The sequence below is a fragment of the Sturnira hondurensis genome, unplaced genomic scaffold (assembly GCF_014824575.4).
Source record: "Sturnira hondurensis isolate 20B ecotype Veracruz unplaced genomic scaffold, ASM1482457v3 Scaffold0015596, whole genome shotgun sequence".
In the NCBI taxonomy this organism is placed as follows: Eukaryota; Metazoa; Chordata; class Mammalia; order Chiroptera; family Phyllostomidae; genus Sturnira; species Sturnira hondurensis.
The window spans coordinates 25,053,289-25,073,290 of NW_028088227.1; the positions used below are offsets into that span (position 1 = coordinate 25,053,289).

At 59.5% G+C, this 20,002-nt stretch overlaps 1 protein-coding gene across 1 annotated transcript; it reads right to left on the reverse strand.

Moving 5' to 3' along the window:
• Positions 1 to 2,353: 2,353 nt before the first annotated feature.
• On the reverse strand, positions 2,354 to 12,268 carry AIRE (autoimmune regulator). Its single transcript, XM_037065300.1, has 14 exons — positions 12,103 to 12,268; positions 11,354 to 11,528; positions 10,940 to 11,095; positions 10,527 to 10,601; positions 9,819 to 9,932; positions 9,269 to 9,411; positions 8,980 to 9,060; positions 7,972 to 8,087; positions 6,788 to 6,872; positions 6,437 to 6,619; positions 5,642 to 5,760; positions 5,412 to 5,514; positions 3,184 to 3,252; positions 2,354 to 2,597 (listed from the first exon to the last, which is right to left on the reverse strand). The coding sequence occupies exons 1-14, from the start codon at positions 12,247 to 12,249 to the stop codon at positions 2,517 to 2,519; spliced, it is 1,647 nt and encodes a 548-aa protein (XP_036921195.1). The 5' UTR covers positions 12,250 to 12,268; the 3' UTR covers positions 2,354 to 2,516.
• Between the last annotated feature and the right edge of the window lie 7,734 nt (positions 12,269 to 20,002).

Here is a 20,002-nt window from a genome sequence, read left to right on the forward strand (position 1 = left end):
CCCTGGGAGCCCTGGGAGACCCTGCCCTCAGGGGCTGCCATTGATCTCCCATAGGCGGGTCCTCAGAGTCCTGGGAGAATTAACAGAAGTGTAGCCTCTCAGAACTGTCCTTGGAACATCAAGTCAACAGGTAACAGGGCTCCTGCTACAGGAGCAGCGTGTGAGGCGAGCATTCAGTCCAGTTGAGGTAAGGAGCTGAGGGCCCTGCCTGCCTCACTGCCTCGGGTCTGATTCTGAGCCTACTGGGCACGTCTGCATGCACCAGGTTCTTCACCTGCTTCTTAGTAATGACCCCAAACTGATCAGTTCCTGTTAGTCCCCAAACAGGATAAGACACTGCAAGGCAGTGGCCCAGCACAAAATGCAGCTCAGACCCCCTGGTTCATAAATTGTTAATAATTTCAAAACAGTCGAAGTCGAGCCCCCAACCTGTCAACCAGGCCCCCCACACTTTGAAGGACATCTCCTAAAGAGAAGGCTGAATTTGAGGAAGTGACCCTGGGCCACCCATGGGAGCACGGAGCCCCCAGGGGATGGCCTCCATGAACTTGTCTTGGCGGGATTCTGGCGAAGCCAGGGTGTCCAGTTCCCCAGGACCCACCAGGTGAGACCGACGGTGCCAGGGCTGCACCAGGCTGTGCACCAGGCTGGGCAGAGGGCCGGGCCCACATGTGTGCACTCCGGCAGAGGATGTCATGGTGAGGCTGTCCCAGGGTTGTGGACACTGGCAGGGTGCCCATGCCATCTGGGTTCACCCTGGTCAGCTTCTCAACACGCACCCCACTGCCACCCCCACTGGCTTCTTCAACCTTCATCCAGCCCTGGGTCCCCCATGGGGTGGAGCAGGGCTCAGCAGCACTGGGGTCTCAGGTAGACAGGGCCCTGAGAGTTGGGGAGGGTCCCCGCTCCATTCCCTCCTCCTCTGCTTTGGGTGGTGGAGCCTGCAGTGGGTGCCCCCTCCCAATCCTCCTCTTCAGTCCTTCCCTTCTCTGTGTCTCTCCCTGAGCAGGATCCAGCCTGCAAGCTGACACACTCTAAGTGCATGCATGGTTCCTTCACCCCCCCGGCATTGCTGTCCCATTGCTGCCTGCCTGGCTTGCCGCACCCACTTGTGCACACCTGCTCAGTCAAGAGGTATGGGGCACCTACCTCATGCTGGTGAGCATCAGGTCCCCTCCAGAGCTAAAGAAACCCCAGGCATCAGCTGTCCTAGGTGGGCCTACCCCTCCCCCACCCCACTCCACAGACACCACCTAAAGAGCCCATACGCAGGCAGAGGGACCCAGTGGGTCTCCAGGAGGCTGCATGGGGTAGGTGGACTCCAAAGAGGCCATGGGCTGGGGGTCCTGCGCTGGGACCTGTATTCCGGCTGTCACTCCCTGCCTGGGCCTCCCTGGGTGGGAACAAAAGCCACATCCCAAGTCAGCATGCTCCTGACCCCAGCCCCTGTCCTGCCTCTGTGTCACAGCAGTTATCCCTCCTGAGGCCACTGTCCTCTTGGATGTGATCCATCCCTCCACCGGAACATCCCTCTGGGACCCCATGCCTGCAGAGTGCTCAGCATATAGAAGATCCACAAGGAAGGTTTCTTGAGTGAATGAATGAATGAATGAATGAATGAGGTGGCATTGGAGCTGAGCTCTCAATGCTGAGAAAACGGACTGCAAAGAACCAAGGGAAGGAAATCTGAGCAGGGGAGCAGCCCTGCAAAGGCCCTGGGGTTAGGTGAGCTTGGTCCCTGAGGAACAAAGCAGCCAGGAGGAGCACAGCTGGGCAGAGGCAGAGGTGGGTGGGACCAGGCCAAACGTGGAGACCTGGGTTTGACTCCAGGGCAGTGGAGCGCTCTGGCAGCAGAGGGCGCTGTTCACTTCTCAGTGTGAGCCCTGCTCACAGGCCTTTCTCTTCCATTTGCGCAAGTCCCCATCCAGCCCACTCAGCCTGCACTTCAGGTGCCAGAAACACGGGTGTTCAGACCCCCAAAATAAACATACCCCATCCATTGGAAACCAGGTTAACACCACACAGAAGTGACTTTAATTTTAGCGCACACGATGGCTGTGTTCACAAAGACAGGCTGTCTTTATAAGCGGTGTTGACAGCACTTGAACTTCTCAGGTCTTCTTGGCCCTCACCGGATGGCTCCAGGCTGAGCAAGCATGTCCCCTCTGTCCCTCTCAGAGCAGAGTCACCATGAGCATAAGTGGGCACTCAGGGGTCCAATGATGCAGGGATGGAGGAGAGGGTCCGATTGCACTGAGCCCCTGCCCTTGCCACGCTGCGAGGCCTGGGTCCTCCTGCATCAGGAGGGGAAGGTGGGCGCCTCAGCCAGAGGGCGGGACATGCTCTNACCGGACAGCTCCAGGCTGAGCAAGCATGTCCCCTCTGTCCCTCTCAGAGCAGAGTCACCATGAGCATAAGTGGGCACTCAGGGGTCCAATGATGCAGGGATGGAGGAGAGGGTCCGATTACACTGAGCCCCTGCCCTTGCCACGCTGCGAGGCCTGGGTCCTCCTGCATCAGGAGGGGAAGGTGGGCGCCTCAGCCAGAGGGCGGGACATGCTCTGGATGGCCCACTGCAGGATGCCATCGAAGGAGTGCTGCAGGACAGAGCAGAAGGAGGACACTGGTCCTGGCCAGAACCTTCAAGGACAGGTGGGCCCACCCCACCCACACCTGGCCACTCAGGGTAGGGGAATGGCTGGAGGTGTTGACCTCCTGTCAAAAGAAGATGAGGCCCCTAAAAGCCACATTTTCTTCCCAACTATTCTGGCTGCTCATCTCTGGGCAGAGAAACCTGGCTTGAGAGCGGGGGTGAGAGCCACACGCAGCAGGGTATCAGGACCCCCCACCCCCGTAAAAGTTACACTCTCCAAGGCAGGCTTTGGTGGTCTGGTTGCTGGGGCTCTGCAGCCTCTAGCCCCCCATGCCCTGGCACCAGGACCTCCAAGCCAGCTAGAACAGGGACAGCTCGGGACCCCCTTGGTGCTTTTGTGTGCCCTTGTGTGTGGAGGGGTCAGTGCCATGCTGAAGCATGTTGACCTGGGCCTTGGCACACCCAAGGCTGGGTCTCCTAGCCTCTTCTGCAGCTGGGATGCTGGCTGCCCTGGAAATGGGGGGTGGGAAGAGCAGTAAAGGATGGACGAGATGGAGGACAGGCACAGGCCGAGCTAGGTGATGTGTTACCTCACTCAGGAGGGACTCCAGGTCATCCCTCTGCAGAACGGGCTCGTGACCAGTAGAATCATCCCCTGCCTAAAACCCAGGAAAGGAAGGTTACCCCAACTTCCAAACCCCTGCTGGGGACACCCCCATGAAAACAGGACTTCCTACAGAGGCATCGGGGTGGGGGTGGGTGGCAGGTGCAAGGGCCTTGGGGATGCTGTGGGTACTTCTTTTGGGGGTCCCTGAAACTGAATTCTAACACCTTGCTCCTTCTGGGGGCAGTGGGTACAGGCAGGGTGGGTGTGAGTGAGCGTGGGGCTGCCAGCCCAGGGCCCTACGCCTGCACAAGCTGGCTGCCCCAAGCACCCAGGCCAGCCTGCCTCTACACGCTGCATGTGGCCCTCTGGGGAACGTGAGGTGACTTAGGGAACTCTGCCACTGATGGAAACTGAGGCTCAGAGAGGAAATTGCCTCTCTGCCGGCCATTCAGCCATCCCAAAGCACGGTTAGGGCCAACAGGCTGCTGGGCGAGGTGTCAGAGCAGGGAGTGAGGCTCCTGGTCAGGAGGGGTGAATCACACGTGGAACCAGGTGAAATCGCTGGGTTGGTAGCTCCAAACAGCCAAATGTCAGCACCTCCACCTGGGGGGGTCTGATCAACACAGGCGCCACCAGCCCTGGGTGCTTGGAGGAGGGGCACAGCCCTAAGGTGTGCAGGTGCTTTCAGGTGAGGGTCTGGGGGCCACGGTCACATAACTATGCCTGGGGAGTGGGGCAAAGGGAGCTGCACCTTTTCACTCCAAAATGGCATGACATTTTACAACACAACAGAAAGAAAAGTTAGGAGGAAAAACCCAGGTCTCAATAAAGGAAACATGTTCTGCAGAGAAGACCCACTTCTGGGAGACCCACCCCCCCAAGGCTGCCTGGAGGAGGCGCTGGTGAGCTGGCTTGGGTGCACACTGTGCAAATGAGTGGGGACCATGATGAGGGGGCTTCTAGCAGGAACAGGGCCCAGGCAGTGGTGAGCCCTGCCAGGTGGTCCCTGGAAGCCCCTCCTGGGCGGGGCCTTGTGCAGTGCCTGGGGCACCATCCCCCACACGCATGTCAGGGAGCTCGAGGCTCGGCTAGGAAGCAGCTTGAGCCTGGATGGGGGCAGCATGCGTCACCACCTCTGGGGACCCCCAGAGATTCCTCCAAGCCCTGGATGTGGTCAGGAAGGCCTTTGCCCACAGCAGCCAGGGCAGGAGGTGCCACCCTCTGGGGACTCCTGACAGGGACACACAGGACCCCCCCCCCCATTCTGAGGGAGCCCAGGATGAAGTACCTCCCCAGGGAGCTGCGGGCCCAGGCTGCCTCTCCTCCTGGACAGAGGGTGGAGAGAGAGGCTTCCCCAGGGACACCCGGCTGCAGGATGGGGCTGGACAGGGTCCCTACGCAGGGCTGCTGGAGGACTGGGGTGGGACAGAAAGGGCTTCTATGCAAAGGAATCCCACTGGGCAGGTCACGGTGGGTGGTCACAGGCAGAAAACTTCTTTAGTAAAAGGCTTATCTTGACCTTAGGCCTTACTGGTTGTTTCTGTGAGCACACCTTTGAAAAGCGCCCATTCGGACCCCGCCTTCTAAGGCGTGACCACTCTCAACAGAGCAGGAGGTCTTCACTGTCCCAAGCCGTTGTCCTGCTTTCTCCCGCCCCCGTGGAGCCTTCCTTATTGCCCCTCCTTAATCACAAGCGCAGAGGAGAAACTGTCTTTCTGTGGACACGTTTTCCCAGTTTTTTGAGATCTTGCTTCCGGGTGTATCCTGCTTGACTCAGACACATTTTTATAAAAATTCTGCGTGAATTTGGACTTCCTTCGTGGATGGGGGTGATTACAGGGGTGGGTCACCCTCGGTCACGGCGCGTGCGTGCTCATTCTCACTGTGGAGCCTCCTCTAGCTCCCCGTGACCCCACCCCACCGGGTGCTCCTGGGCTGGGAGAGGGGTGCCCAGGGCTAGGGGAGCTCTGGGCACAGATGTGCACCCCACCTGTGACTTCCTAGTCACCATTGCTTAGACGAGTTTCCTTCTTATATAGATTTAAATTATCAAAAGAGTGGGTTTTTTAAAAAAAACATTGCATATAAATAAGAAACGCATGCTGCGGATTACGGTGCAAACCCGCGAAACGGGCGCCAGAGCCTGCTTTCGAAATGCGCTCCCCTCACCTGTCAACCCGCAGGTCCCCCTTCCCGCACTGGGGCACCAACCTTGGCGGGCCCGGTAACCGGGCGGGCCTGGCTCGGGGCGGGCGCCCCCTCCCCCGGGGCCGGGGCGGGATCTCCAGAACAGGATCTGCAGCGCAGGGAGGCCCTGCCCGGAGAGGAAGACAGGCTGTGGGCTGCCCGTGCTTGGCCGGGAATTGTGGGGTGTAACCGGGGGTCTCTCGCGGAGCCGCTGGGCGGGCCGCCCCGCCCCGCCTCCAGGCCATCACACTCACCCCGGCCGGGCGCCCGCGGGGAAATGGCAGCGCCAGTGGAAGGCGGCGGCGCAGTGCGCGCACCTCAGAGCGTCGGTGCCATCTCCGCACACCCCGCACCGCGCGCCGGTCGCCGGGCCCTGCGGGGCGGACCGAGCTGTGTCCTGGGGCCGGGAGGGGCACCCTACGCACCCTGAGTCCTCTGCCCTGACCCAGGAACGCATCGGGGCTGGATGGCGTGGTGGGGCCCACGCGGGAGAGGGGCAGTTTGGGGATCTAAGCCCCGGGACACTGGGGCACCTTTCACCCTTTAGGCTGAAGCCTGGAGAAACCTAGCGCTCCAACCTCGCTCCTCCTTGGTGGGCCTGAACCCCCTTCAGGGCTGGCCAAGGGATCCCCCAAACTGCATACCCCAAAAGATGCACGGGGAACTGAGGGACCTGGGTCTTCTCCAAAATGCCACCCTTTTACATCCGAATTTTACATCCTGCTTTGGGATCGGAGCATGGGGGTTCCGGAACAATGAGAGAATGTCTTGCCCAAGCAGGAGTCCCTCCAAGCCCCCCACCTTGTTCTGGGTGTTTTCCCACAGCACCCAACCCCCGTGCCTCCTTCCAGCTCCCCACCTGCCTTCCCCATGGCCAGTCTGGCTGCCCGGCAAAGGCCTCCCCGAGCCCTGACCCCTAACCCCAGTCAGACTCCTACCTGCTTTCCCCTTCCAGTCGCTTCCCCTGCTATCCCTCTCCTCCTATTGCAGGCTGTGGGACAGGGCCTACAGCTCCCTGACCCAGGACTCCAGGACCCCAGACGCCCTACCTGCTGCCCCTCGGGGCCCCCACACAGCAGGGGGCGTAGGCCAGAGGGGTCCAGTACGGGCAGGGGGGCGGCTGAAATTGGGGGCAGCAGGTGCTTGTAGGTCACAGCAGTATCCACCCCAGCCGGGGGCTCCCTGAGCAGGCCCTTCACCTCCTCTCCTGAGGACCTCAGTCCCAGGATGACCTGGAACCAGAAGGTCAGTGCTCAGAGGGGCTGCAGGGCACTAGCCCAGCACCACCCAGGGTGTCATTAACTGCTGGGAACTGGGGGCTGGTGTTGGAGAAAGGACCCCTATGCCGGGTCGGCAAGGCTCCAGGTGGACAGAGGGCCTGGAAGTGGGCCTGTGCTTACCGGGGTTTCTGCCGGTGGCTCCTCAGCCTGGGGCTGGTCCCGCTGGGCTCTTCCCTGGAGGCACCTGGAGCACCTCCAGGTCCCGCTGCTCAAGTTGTCATCGGCCAGAGGCATGCAGGGCAAGGTGGAAGGTTTGGCAGAGCCCCAGACCCAAAACTCAGGGGAGGCCTGAGGGCTCCTCCAAGGCACCCTTTCCTCTCACAGGTAGGAAAACAGGCCCAGCCAGGAAGTGGGCAGAGCCATACTGGAAGGACCTGCCTGGCCAGTCAACGGGAGGGCCAAGCATACCCACTATTTACCCCTGGGGGTGGCCCCCACCTGCTGGGTCAGTGTTGCCCTGTGTGCTCCTCTGAGGAGCCACAGGAGTGCCCGACCCTCACCCCCACAGCTGCCTGCACCTGGCTGTCACAGGCCAGGCCTGCAGGCGGGGCCGTCCTGTGCTGGGGTGTTTATACCCGTGGACCCACCACTTTCCATAAGGGTGATGGGGCCCAGCCAAAGGGAGACGGTCAAGGGAAGGAAGGAAGAGAACAGAGGAATGATAGACCGTCAGTGTCCATGGGACACTGAACAATGACCTGGGCCCAACCCCCCATTTTAGTGCAGAAGCATCTGAGGCTTAGAGAGACGGAACCAGCCAAGGTCACAGCGAGCAGGGCCAGAGCCGGGGCTACAACTCCCCCTGGGCCCTGCCTGCAGACCACCGTGGCTTGTGAGCACGGGTGATAGAGAGCAAAGCTCTCCTGGTGGGCCGGGGAGGGGTGCCAGGAGGTAGACCAGCCCCTGGGGGGCCACTCAGTGCCTTCTGGGATCCTTGACCTTGCTTGGGTGAGGGGTAGGGGGGTCAGCTGCTCATAGGAGTTTGTCCCGGAGCGTGGCTTGAGATGGAGTGGGCTGACCGCTCTTTGCCTCCAGCCTTTGTTCTGCTGAGGGGGCCTCAGGGCCCTGCTGGCCAGGCTGGGAACAGTGTGGCACACAGGGGGGTGGAGTGAGAGAGCCCAGGCCCCAGCCACACTGCCTGGTGACCTGAACCAGAGCTCCCTCGAAGGTGGGCCTCACTTCCCACCCGTGGGACACAGAGACTTCTGGGCGGCCTCCCACTCAGGGTCAGTGGGCAGCGGTGGCTGTGAAGCCAGATGGGGGGTGGATGGGCACTGCGGAGGTGACCGGCATGCCAGGCTCACCTGGGGATCTCCTGGAGCGGTGGGGACAGGCAGGCCAGGTGGAAGGCCCGAGGGCAGCCATCACAGCAGATCAGCTCCCCGCCGTCCCGACACACGGCACACTCGTCCTCATTCTTCTGACACAGAAAGAGTCCACATCTTGTAGGGGAAGAGGTGGGGCCCAGCCTCCCCGAGAGCCCCCAGAACTGCCCCATAGCAGGTCCTCCCAGGGTACCCAGGTCCCCTGGCCCACTCCGCTGCTGGCCAATGCCTGCTCCCCAGCCCTCTGAGAACCCTTTCATCCCTGCAACTGCAGCTCACCTCCTGGGTCCTTCTCTCTCGGGAAGAACAGACCTTTAGAAAGTTGGCTTCTCTTGGGCTCCAGGTGGCCCCTAGACTGCACACCCACCCCCGTGCTGCCCCTTCCTCTCAGGGCAAGGAGGTGTAGGCCCTTCCTGTTGGCCCCAGGCTCCCACGGTCCCCTCCCCCTGAGGCCTCCAGTCTGCCGGTGCCCTCCTGGGGGCCCCCTGCCCCAGAAGCCCCCTGAACTGCTGGGCCGGGCAGCCTTACACAGCAGTGAGAAAACTCGATGTGTCAACACTCCCGGGACCTGCCAGCAGGGGCGGGCATGGAGCACGCTCGCCCCTGGGTGCCAGGTCCCAGACAGTGCCTGGTGTGGAGAGAGCGGGGACCTCTGCTGGATTCTGCCTCCTTTCGGTACTGGGAGCCCAAGCATGGGCGTGGCACTTGGGCTGCCACCAGGGGCCACTGCACCAGCTGTGGGCCAGCTGTGTGATGAGGGACAGCTGGCACCTGGACCAAATGCTATGGTTCAAAAAGCCCAGAAAGCCTCACTTCCTCTGACTTATTGGAACTTTTACAATTGTGTATTGCCAGGAAAAAAGATAGTGTTGAATGAAAAGAGCTCTGCCCCGTACATGGGGGCTTTGGTCTTGTCCTGTGGCCACTGGGTAAGTGCCCTGTGACCACTGGGGCACCTCCCCAAACCCCGTCTCTGCTGGGAGTTACCTGGTGGAGCTGGGACTCACTGGGGAGGGTAGCAGAGGCCGGGACCCTGCCCTGCTGACCGACCCTCGGCTCTCCTCCAGCCTGCCAGGGAAAAGACATGGTCACCAGTGGAAGGGCACCCAGGGGCAGGGAGCCCCCACCTGCAGGCGGAGTTGCAGGCGGAGTTCCCCACCAGAGGCCCCCACTATTCCTGCAGGCGGAGTTCCCCACAAGAGGCCAGGTGCTGCCATGGTGTGTCCCAGGAGTGGGCACCAAGGTGCCCCCCCAGGGGCGGTCGAGCAGTGCTTACAGGGGCAGCGACCTGGGTCCCCTTGGCTCTGACCAGGGTCTTTAGGCCTCCGCCACTGCGGACTTTGCTCTTCACCGTGGCTGGGTCTTCAAACTTGCTGGGAGTATAAACACCCCCAACCTGTATGCACTTCTGGGTACCACCTGGGAGGAGACGCTGAGTGGCCCAGCTGCCTGCCCAGGGGCCCTGCTCAGCTGCACTGCAGGCCCAGGCCAGTGGCCAGCGAGGGCAGGGAGGCCGTGGGCTGTGCAGCTGGACGCTGCTTCCCCCCCGCCCCACACGTGCCCCAGCCAGGTCTGGGATGATGGGTGTCCTTGTGAGGAGAGCAGAGGACACAGAGAGACTGAGGAAGGGGGCCCAGAAGTTTTCCGGTTGGCTTGTCCAGGAGTCCCTCACCCATGGGGAGCCCTCGGTTCCCCCCACTATTCCTACCACTCCCCAGAGCCAGCAGAACCCCTCAGGGATGCTGGCTGCCTTGTCCCTAGTCCTCCCTGCTCCAGGGCCACCAGAGAGCTAAGGGGGGATGTGGACCCCTTGGACCAGCGTCTACCTGACTCAAACACCTGCTGGATGAGGATCCCCTCCACGGCCCCACAGGTGCCTGGGGCGTCCCCGGACGACACAGCCACAGCCCTCTGAACTGACGCGGACACAGTCTGAATCCCTGGGGAAGGGGGCACCACATGGGGGCCCTCAGTTGGGATGATGGCCCCGAGTGCCTGCTCCAGGCAGGACGTGGGGAGCAGGAGGCGCCTGGAAGTGGAATCCTCCTTTCCTTCAGCTCAGGGCAGGTCTCCGAGGGGGCCCAGCCCCCTCCACACAGACAGGCTGTGCGTGTGAGTGTGTGTGTGTGAGTGTGTGTGTGACTAATGTGAGGGGCAACAGGGATGAACAGGAACCCTGGGACATGGCCCTGGGTCATGCTGGGAGGGAGGCAGAGTACCCAGGGCTTAAACCTAGGTCAGCACCAGGTGGCCACGGGGGTCTCTGGGGTCCTGTTCTCTGGGGCCCAGAGGGGACAGGCTGCATCCAGCCAGGAGACCAAGGAGGATTCTTTGGAGGAAGGAAAGTCGAGCTGGCTCTAAAGGACAGGCATGGGGGAGTGGCCTGGGATGTGTCCTCTTTCCCAAATGTGGCTTTGGGGCAACATGCCAGGCCAGCATGGTCCCAGGTCCCAGGACAGGCCCTCAGAGGACGCCCCCCCTCCGCCAAACCCCCTGACCCTGGCCCAGGAGCCAAAGATTTGGGGCTTGCTCACCGTTCCCCAGCGCCAGGCGCTGTGGTTCTGCGGGGTTCTCCTGCTTCTTGTGGGGCTTGGCCTTCACCTGGGAGCCTGTAGGGGGAGCTGCAGCATTCGGCCCACTCTCCACTCCCCGGGGCCAGTGGGCAGGCAGGGCTGAGAGCACCGGGTGGGGGGTGGGGCCCGTCTTCCAACTGGGTTCCTTTCTTTGCAGGGCTCTGGTGTCCACGTCAGTGAAAAGGAAGTGACACCCACCTGCCTATTTCATGGGCACTGGGGCAACCTCCAACGTGTCTGCTAAGCACCCAAAGGGGACCTCTCCTGACCCCTCCACGCTGGCTCCTGCTGATCCATTGGGACAGATGCTCCCAGAGCTGGGGTGTCAGGTTCCCAGGGGATCTGTGGCCAGACCTGCTCCTTGGACTGCACACCTGGGCTGGAGGTGCCCCTTGGGGACAGGGCTGCCGATGGCACAGTCCGAGGCTCCTCCAGGGCCTTCCTCTTGGTGGGAGGTTTGGGCGTCGGTGCTGCAGCCTTGGGGCCAGTTGGGGGCTTCCTCCCCTTCCGGGGCTGGCTGAGGTCCACATCTGCAGGGCATGGGCAGGAGTGGAAGCCCAGTACTGTCCCCCAGGCAAGGCAGACAAGGGGCCTGAGGCCTTCGCCTCTTAGGACTCAAGGTTTGTTTGGGTCATTCCCAGAGTCTCCCAAACCCCCCATCCTCTTTCGTCTCACAGTCCCACTGGAGCTCAGCAACAGGACTCAGGAGCCTCAGCCCTCTTCTTCCCCCCGCCCCCCACAAGGGCGGCAGACCCACAGGCCCCCAGGCCCCCGCCCAGCACCCTCACCTTTGGGAAAGCTGTCTAGGACAGGCTGCAGTCGGGCATATCTCTCCAGGTTGTAGTCCTTGAAGAGAACTCTCCAGAAGTCCAGAATGACAGCTGCGTCTTGGGTCAGGAGCCAGGAGAGGAGTGCGTGGAAGGCCTGTGGGCAACCCTCCTTCTCTTTCAGACGCAGCGTCTCCTGAAGCAAGAGCAGGTGCTGGGGGGCCCTGCCCGTGCTTCCCTGTACCCCCTTTTCTCCCACCTCCACTGTGGGACTAGAGGGTGGGCGCCAACCCAGAGGAGGCTGCTGGACACCGGGCACCATGTCCATTCCTTGGCTTGGGGCAAGCTTGAGGATGGCATGGGGGTGTTGGGGTGAGGGGAGCCCACTTGGAGCTCATCTTAGGGCACCATGCCCCTGGCTTGAACACAGGCTGGTGAGGGCTGGGAGCGGGGCTTTGGGGATTCGCTCTGGGGTCACAACTGGAACGAATCCTGGAGACAATCCGCTAGGCTAATGACTGGGGTTGGAGCAGGCTAGGGCATCGGGGGCAGGGGCCAACCTCTAACTTGTTCTGGGGACAGTCCATTTGGCTCCTGGGCAGGGTGAGGGGGTGGCTAGGGGCGAGGAGAGTGGCGCCTGAGAAGCGGAAGAGTGGAGAGTGCGGAGGAGGCGGTCTGCCTGGAACCCCTTTTCCCCTGCGGTAACCCCGGCTCCCGGGCGCAGGGTGTGGGCAAGGCTAGGAGCCTGTGGGTTCCGGGTTGGGGCCCACCTGGAGCTTTTCTTCGGGGACCACGTCGTGGTCGGCTAGCGCGTGCAGCAGCGGGAAGGCGCTGTCCACGGCCACGGCGATTTCCGTGCGGTGCAGCTTCAGGAGGCGGCGCAGCACCGCGTCTCCGCCTCGGGCCTCGCCGGACATCGCGGGGGCGGGGGAAGCGAGCCTGGGAGCCTCCTCTCCCTGCCTGGGGTCCCGTGGCCACGGGGTGACGGGGTGCCAGGGGTCTTGTGAAATGCCTGGGCGGTGTCTGCTCGCACTCTCGCAGCCGCGCCGCCGAGCACCAGGGCGGGCACACCTGGGCGGGCACCTCTGTGGGGCTGAGCGCTTCGGCCTCTGGGTCCTTGTTATACCCGACTCCCCGCGGAAAGAGCAAAGGCTGTGCTGCCCCAAGGCCAATCACGGCCGGGGAGCTTCCGGCAGGGGGGAGGGGGGTGGGGGGTCGGGGGAGGGACAGGCCCGGAAACTTCCCTGTAACTGAGTGAGTGAGACAGACGTCACCACCCCCGTCCCCCGCTCTGCACCTGCCAACAGTCTGCTGGCCTTTCTTTCCCTTCCAAAGGAAGCTTCTGGATCAACCTTCCCAGGCTCCTCGCTCATGTGGGCCCAGACTCAGGAAAGCAAAGCCACTTCACCTCACATCTAATGGCACCTGCTGGGCCAGCACACCCACATTCCCACATGAAGGCACCCAGGGGTGCCTGGGAACCATGGCTTTAGGGGGGACCAGTGAACCTAGCCTCCAGTGGCTTGGGGTCACCCTCTTGTGGGCATCCTCCTCTCCCTCCACCACTCTGCACCCAGCAGCTTCTCTCCCGCCACCCCATCAGCTGAGCGGTCACCAAGGGGCCACTGGCCATAAGACATGGTTCCAGGGGAATTAAAAACTGCCAATAAGATCAGTCCTCACTCCACTTTTCAAAGCCATGAACCCCTTGCAGGGGCCCCCAGGGCATCAAGCCGAGCCTGACCTCTGAGGGCGTCCCCCAGCCCTGTGCTTGGAGATCAGCAAAGAGGCTCTGGTAGAGTTCTGGACTTTCCACCAGGTGGGGGTTCCCACCACGGCGCCTCTCTGCAGGTGACCTGGAGCTGCCAGGACGTGTGAAGGTGGCTTGCATGACCCGCAGAGGGACAAAGGGCCTGGGGCCAGGAGCTGGGCCACTGCCTTCTTGGGGGGGAGTCTCGGCTCCTCCTTGAGGCACCAGGTGCGGCAACATGCCGGCTGCTTGCTAGGCCACCTCTAGGCCCCTGTCCTTACCTGCAAGGAAGGGAGCCCGGGAGCTCCTCCTCTGGCGGTGCCTCGATAGGCCAAACTCGGAGCTGCCGTACAACCCCGCAGTTCCACTCCCAGGTGTCCACCCAACCAAAAACAGGTGCAAAATATTGTGCACACATGTGCACAGCAGCACTATCACGACAGCCACAGAGGCGTGGGCAACAGCCCACATGTCCATCTGCAGGAGAATGGATGAGTAATATGTGGTCAGTCATGCAATCGAATACATTCAGCCATAAAAGAGATGACATTTTAATACACGCTACAACATGGGTGAACCTCGCAACCATCATGCTGAGCGAAGTCAGACATAGAAGGTAACATAATGTATTTGCTCCATTCATATGAAGTACCCAGGACAGGCGACTCCATGGAGATGGGAAGCCCATTACTGGTTTCCAGGAGCTGGGGGCGGGGGTGGCTGCCTGGTGAGCACGAAGTTTCCACTGGGGTGATGACAACCTTTTGGAAACAGAGGGGGGTTTCACAGCCTTGCGATGGACCGATTGCTGCTGAATTTTAAACTTTCAAATTGTTAAAATGGGAAATTTTTGTTATGTGTATTTTACCACAATGAAATTAGTTAATTCAAGAAATCGGTTGGGCCTGTTTTCGCAGATCCATTCCTGGGTTCTTGATTCTGTTCTGTCGATGTCTGCGTCCATCCGTCCACCAGTTTTATGAATCTTTGCGACTTGTACAAAGACAGCCAGGCCGTCTGTGAATAGGGACATTTCACGTCTTCTTCTCCAATCCATATGCCTCTTGTTCCCTTTTCTAGCCTGTTGTGGTGAGAACTCCGGCACTACGGTTGAATAAAAACACCGGGAATGGATATCCTTGTCCTGTTCCTGATCTTTGGGGGAAGATGTAGGTTTTTGTAGATGTTCTTTATCAAGTTTAGGAAGTTCCTTCTAATTCCTACATTTATGAGAGTTTTTATCCTAATGGGGGTTCCATTTTGTCCAATGCTTTCTGGTTGATGCTTTTTGGTGAAAAATCACATGATTTTTCTTCTTTAGCCTCTTAATATGGCCAGTGACATGGACTGACTTTTGAATGTTGAGCCAGCCTCATGTCCCTGGAACAAACCCCACTGGGTCAGGGCGCATCACTCTTCCCATACGTTGTTGAATTTGACTAACTAGTAATTTGTCGAGGAGTTTTGCGTCTCTATTCACAAGGCATATTGGCCTGTGGTTGTTTGCTTGTTTGTTTGTTTGTTTTGCGACACTGTGCAGGGGTTTCAGGGAAACTGTAAGGTCTAGAACCCCAGGGAGGTCTGGCAAAGATGTCAACCCGGAGGTCAGTGGGTAGTTGATGCCTTTCGAATCCTGAAGTTGAAGTCAGAGAGTGCAGGGAGAACTGGCAAGCCTGCCCGTGGCTGCTCCAACCCTGAGATAGAGGGCAACTGGGGAAGGGCGTGCAGACGCCCGCCAGAAAGCGTCCGGGAGAGCAAGACACTCAGCGGCGTCTCAGTGGCCAGGTCCTGTGAGGGTGAGGGGTGGAGTGGGTTCAGGAGAGTGGGGGAGGGGCAGTGAAGACGTCAGGTGCACACCCCCTGCAGAGGGGTGCTCTGAAATGGGGAGCAGCATTGGGGGAACTCCTGACACGTGTGTATGCCCGGGGGGGGGGATGCACCCAGGACAAAGCGGGAATTACCTGGTGGAGGAGAGGGAGGGCTGTGAGCCATGGCCTTGCTTGGTCCCATGCCGGCCCCCAACCACAATTTTGCAAAATAGATTATTATTTTTAATTCTTTTTAAAATGAAGTTCCCATGCACCCCCTGCCCCCACACATGCACACACAGCCTCCCCCACTACCAGCATCCCCAGCAGGTGGTGCCCCTGTTACAACAGACGGACCCGCCTGACACCCTTATCACTCGGAGTCTATAGTTTCCACGGGGATTCACGCCGGGGGTGTGATGAAGGTATGATGGCTTCGGACAAAGGCGTGGTGACCTGCATCCACCGCTCCAGTATCACACAGAGTAGTCTCCCTGCCCTAACGACCCTGCGCTCTGCCTGGTTGTCCCGCCTGCCCCTCAGCCCCCATCGTTCTTTCTGTCTCCACAGATTTGCCTTTCCCAGAATGCTGTGTTGTGTGAACTGGACAGTTTGTGGCCTTTTTAAATTGGCTTTGTTCACTTAGTCGTTTTCCTTTAGGGTTTTTCCCTGGCTTTCCATGGCTTCCTGGCTCATTTCTTAGCCCTGAGTAATAATATTCCATTGTCTAGATGGGCCACTGTTTGCTTATCCATCCGCCTTCTACAGGACATGCTGGTTGCTTTACCATCAACATTTTTAAAAAGATGTTGTTTATTTATTTTTAGAGAGAGGGGAAGGGAGGGAGGGAGAGAAACATCAATGTGTGGTTGCCTCTCATGTGCTCCCCACTGGGGACCAGGCCCACAACCCAGGCCTGTGCTCTGACTGGGAATCAAACCAGCGATCCTTTGGTTCACAGACCAGCACTCAGTCCACTGAGCTGTACCAGCCAGGGCGTTTATCACCAACGTTTTACACTTAGTTTTGTGGTCTGCCTCGAACCGACTTCTGTGCGTGGAGAGAAGCGGACAGGGGTTAAGGGTTACTGTGTGCATGTGCGTGTCCAGTTGTCCCAGCACTGTGTGTTGAAAAGACTGTCCTTCCTCTGCCCAATGGCTCCTTCTCCTTTGTCAAAGGCCAGCTGTCCTCACGCCAGAAAGGGTCCGTCTCTGGCTTTCTGCTCTCTCTGCAGCAGACCCATGCGTCTGTCCCCTCACTGCGCCCACTGTCCTGGTGCCCTTCTAGTCCTCAGTCAGGCTGCGGGTGGGCTCCTGCCTTGCCAGTGTTCCCTAAAGGCCTCTGCATGCCCCCAGGAGGCTGGGATCTTGCAGCTGACTTGTGTGCCGGTGCCATTGGCCCACCTGAGCCCCTCCCGGGGACTTCCTTGAGGCTCCACACTCAGAGCCCACCATCACCTCGGCCCTCGCTGCTCTGCAGTGACCCCTTTCCATATCCAGGACCCAGGCCCAGGTCAAAGTTAAGGGCAAGCCTCTGCCAAACATTCCAGGGAAGGGGGTAGGCAGATTGGAGGACCACCACCCTGCAGGATCCCCATTCTGCCTTCGCTCACCCCAGGCTGCCTGCGTGGAGGTCTAGGAGGACCTTACAGAGCAGAGGCCCTCCAGGCCCTTCTCTGTCGGGCCAGTGCCTGGAGCTTTCCCGGCCAGCCTCCCCCGCCCCCCTGCCCCCTGCACCGTGGACTCCCCACTGCCAGGGCCTTCACCTGGAGCTGAGGGGGTGGCCACCCAGGCACCAGGAGGGTGCAGTCAGCACCAGGGCAAACACCAAAGAGTTTAAAAAGAAACAGAGAAGACAGATTTGATTTCCATAAAAGTTTGACTCCACAGCCCCACGGCGATGGGGGCTGGGACACAACACCGAGCGAGTCACTGTTGACTTTGCGACTCTGAATATTGAAAGGTGCAACCCGTGCACAAGTCAAACTGGCATTTCAGAAGCACAGTGTCGAAATGAATGTTTATAAGCATGCCATAGAGAGAATATCTGAGTCAGCGGGCCTGGGAGACAGAGGGTTAAGTAGGGTGAGTAGATGTGTCATTGGTGTTCTTGGAGACCGTAATGCAGTGATGACGCCTTGAACGCACATGTCCAGACAGCAGACCTGCAGCCCTGTCCCCAAGGCTCCCCTGCATCAGCCATGGCTTGGGTGCTTTGGGAAGGGGCACCGTCCTGGGGCTCCTGTCTTCAGGGATAATGAGGCAGTTGCCCATTTTGGCCAGGAGAGAGAGCTGTCTGGCCATTTCTGTGGTGGCACCTGCCCTTGTGTTGGTGCTCACAGAGCCTGGAAGGGTCTAATCGTGTTCCACTCACATTGTCACAGTCACAGAGGAGTTTTGGCTGAGGCCAGCTCTGTTAGGTTGCTGACACCCCCGGGGAGCACACGCATGCCCCGATGTCAGGGCTGCCTCCTCTCTCCATATTGAAAGCATCGATGTTCAGGAGAGCAGGCTGGGTGTGTGGGGGGTGGAGGCGGGGGCGGAGGCAGCAGACAGAAGGACAAGAGCCAGAGGTGGTCCTGAGTGCCCAGCGGGTCACTCCGTGGTCCTGTCTAGGTCAGGACCAGCACAAGGGCTAGTTTCACTTTCATTCCAACAGCTTTGTCTTTAGGAGAAGAATGAATGAATGTTCGTTCGTTTGTTCATCCATTCACCTATGAGAGAATCCAGTCCAAAATAGACCCAGGGAATACAAAACGGAGAATCCCAGAAAGACAAAAGTAAGGAGGAGGAGGCAGACTTCCCGTAAATGCCTGATCTGCAAACCACTGATAGTGCTGGAATTTTCCTGGATGCTGGGGGAAGGGGTTGGGCTGAGGTGCCTGATATGACACTGGGAAGAGTTGCCAGAGGCATAGACGGGAGGTGACTCAGGGGGAGCTGGGCTGGGCTGGGCTGAGTCTGTTTCCTTGACTGCATCGATTTGTCTGACGGGAAGTTTTCCAGGCTGGTCTTCGAGTTTTAATTTTAACTGGCTCTGACCATCTCTCCCGTCCTTACACCCCATGCCCACAGATGCAGTCAACCCCCACCCCTCAGTGGCCTTGCCTGCAACTCGCTCTTCCCTTTGCCGTTCTTGAGTAAATTCCTCTTACTGAGCTTGCCTCCGTGTACTTCTTTTTTACATCAAAAACCCAGGGAACAACAGAAAATATCACAGCCCCCCCACTAGGTGGTCAGGTGACTTGGCCTCAGAAACACAGAGGTGTCACCGTGTTCCCTTCCCTTGCAGTGGCCTCAGATTCCAGGTGGAGGAGGGTAGAGTCCCACCAGTGTTTGTGCCCCAGGGGGCCCTGGGGCCTCTGAGCCTGGGTTGGTGGTTGCTGCTACAGCACACCCAGCCCTGCCTGCCATCTTTTCAGGGTGCTGGCCCCTATTGTCCCCTTGGACGACATGTGCTCTGGCTGGGGCACCAGCTGCCTGGCTCCTCTCTGCCTCACTTGCTGGAAAATCCTCTCCAGCACCTGGCATGTGACCCAGGGGCCCTCCTGCCCCTCTGGGGGACACTTCAGGAATGCAAAGAACAGCATGAGGGCTGAGGTAAGGAGGGTGTTTCTCACCATGGCATGGACACAAGTGTGATCCTGGCAGGTCAAGCTGGTTGGAGCCCGGGCTGTACATGGCCACATTCAGACCTAGCTAGGCTTCCACCAGCTTCTGAATCCAGCTGGGATCGAGCTGTGGGTCACCCCACCAGGCCAGGAGGTACTTAATCACATGTCCACCATCGCTCTAAAGGGGGTATGGGCTTGGTAGGGAGTGTCAACAGGTCCTAACAGCTCCCACACCAGCCCTGAGGATGCCCTGGCCATAGGAAGGCAGGGGTACTGCTCTCCCAGGGCGTGGGTGCTTCTGGGCTGCAGGTCAGGGCAGGCAAGGAGGGCTCAGCACAGCAGGAGGCTCTGTGGAGGTGGAGAAGCAGTGTTAGATCTCAACCTGTGCTCCCCACCAAGACTCTCCCATGTGTGATCTTAGGGCTTGCAATGAGGACAGGCGTCCCAAAGTCCACCTGGGTCCCACACCAGGGGCCAGCAAAGCTGCCTGAGTACCTCAGGGCCTGATTCTGCAGGTGGCCCTGGGAATTGAGCGGGTCCCTAAGAGGTCAGCTCCTCCGAGGCCTGTTTGCAGACCACCAACGCCTCCCCCTGCCCCCACCTCCTGGAAGGCCCCAGAGACAGCTCACCTAGTGGACAGCTTCAGACCACATCGAGGTGTCACCACCCAACCTCCTCTGCAAATGATGCACTCAAGGGGTGGGCTTGGTGGGCACCAGAGACCCACTGAAGTGAGTCCTACTCTTTAGGGGGGGAGCCCTGCACAGCTGATCCTCCATGGTGGCCAGAGGTCAGTGGACAGTAGTCCCAGCCTGTCCTTGCAGCTGATCAGCCTGGGTAAATCCCTCCCATTGATGTGCCAACAACAATCAAGGCTCAACTACAAGAGGAGGGTGTACTCAACCCACACTGTGGGTGCACCTCAAATACCCAGCTTGGGTGATGGGGGAGGCTGTGCCACTGGACCCTACAGGACACCTACTACATAAGGCCAGTCTCCCACGTCTGGGAGACATAGCAGCTCTACCTAATAGGCAGACACAAACACAGGGAGGTCACCAAAAGGGGGAGACAAAGAAGCGAGTCCCAGATGAAAGAACAGAACAAAACCCTAGGAAAGAACTGAACACGATGGAGACAAGCAAGCTACTGGAGGCCAAGTTCAAAACACCGGTTATCAGCATGCTCAAGGGCCTTAGAACCTAAGGCCCTACAGTAGACCTGCCTCCTTCTTCCAGAGCACTGCTCCTCCAGACCGAGAAGACATTCTCATCCAGAAAACTGCGATTTAGTTCCGCCACCTCCTGACTGCTGCAGTGTCAGGAGCCAACCAGCAGCCGTCCCTTGAAACCATCGGGACGATGAGATGCATCTGCACAGCAGAGGCGACTGTGGCTGGATTTCCTGCCTGTCTCTCCCTGCATGTCTGTCTTTGAGATTAATAGGGGGTGGGATTTTTAGACACCTGCATTTCAGGCCCAATGATCCGCAGAATTCCA